The sequence below is a fragment of the Triticum urartu genome, unplaced genomic scaffold (genome assembly GCF_003073215.2).
Source record: "Triticum urartu cultivar G1812 unplaced genomic scaffold, Tu2.1 TuUngrouped_contig_6853, whole genome shotgun sequence".
Lineage (NCBI taxonomy): Eukaryota > Viridiplantae > Streptophyta > Magnoliopsida > Poales > Poaceae > Triticum > Triticum urartu.
Window position 1 is genome coordinate 1 of NW_024117647.1, and position 1,203 is coordinate 1,203.

The following is a 1,203-nucleotide window of genomic DNA, read 5'->3' on the forward strand; positions in this document are numbered from 1 at the left end:
GGCCGGCCGCGCCCCGCCGCCGACTCGAACTCCAACACGGGGAGCTTCGAGTCGTCCGAAGCCGGCGACGAGTACATGAACTGCATGCAGGCACCCGCCGCTCCATGCATCCCCCAGCAGCAGCAGCAGTACATCAGTCAGACGGGCACGGTGGACAGCAGCAACTTCTTCTACGAGGACACCATGCCCAACCAGCAGTTCCAGGGGCAATGGAACGCCGCACCAGCCGCGCCGGTGCCGGAGCAGAAACTACAGAGCCCATTGTCGACGGCCGCCTCCTTCCACCAGAACGACCACAGCCACGCCGTCGCCGCGAACGATTTCTACAAGGTCGAGGGGTACTTGGAGGAGATCGCGAGGATGATGGAGGTCACCGATCCGACAGGGTTTTACGACTACAGATCATACGGTTGATCGGCCGAGCTTCGCACGTCTTCAGAGTTGTTCAGGGTAGACAAGCAGAATTCGCCGACACGCTAGAACAGATGCTGTCGAGTGAGGAACTGACGTGCAGGGCCCGCACCACAGAGAGCTGAGGCCTATAGTCAGCAGAGCTTTCTCTCTTTTGATTTCTCTTCGATCTGATCTACTCCCTCCGATTCATAACAAGTGTCGCAGTTTTGAACTAAGATTAGTTCAACCTTAGTTCAAAACTGCTACACTTATTTTAGATCGTAAGGAGTTAGTGTATGAACCATGTGTGCTTGTGATACATAGTATGACTTGTGTGTGTAACATAGTAAGAGTGACATATAAATATTTGCCCCAGGCATTGTTTAATTCAATCAGCCATGTGTGATCATTCTTGTACCTTGTTCTGGTCACTCAGATATGCACAAGTAAATTAATGTTGCTGGTTGGACAGTAAAATCGAAACAAATGAACAACAGAGTAGAAAATACGTTTTTTTTATTGTGTGCATTTTCCTCCTGTTAGTGTTTGATGTGTTAGTGAAAATTTTCATGCAAAAATGAACAATTATCCTTCCTTGTTAAAAAAAAAAAGAAAGATTGGCGCTCTCTTTTTTTAGCACAGGCCTGAATACTTGTGTTTTTCCATAAACTTTTGAAACAAAAAAAGGGCAAGAACATGTATATGTCTAATATTTTTCATAATTTTTGGCGCCCGTAAAAGTATTCTTGGCAAGCAGGAGCATATATACCAAGGAACCAAATACAGGGAAATGTAAAAGTGTTTTTCCAC

At 46.6% G+C, this 1,203-nt stretch overlaps 1 protein-coding gene across 1 annotated transcript; it reads left to right on the top strand.

The window, feature by feature from the left end:
* Nucleotides 1-3: 3 nt before the first annotated feature.
* LOC125531165 lies at nucleotides 4-827 on the top strand (the record flags this gene model as incomplete). Its single annotated transcript, XM_048695580.1, has 1 exon — nucleotides 4-827. A coding segment is annotated over one exon (411 nt), but the record flags the coding sequence as incomplete, so codon positions are not given.
* Nucleotides 828-1,203: the final 376 nt, after the last annotated feature.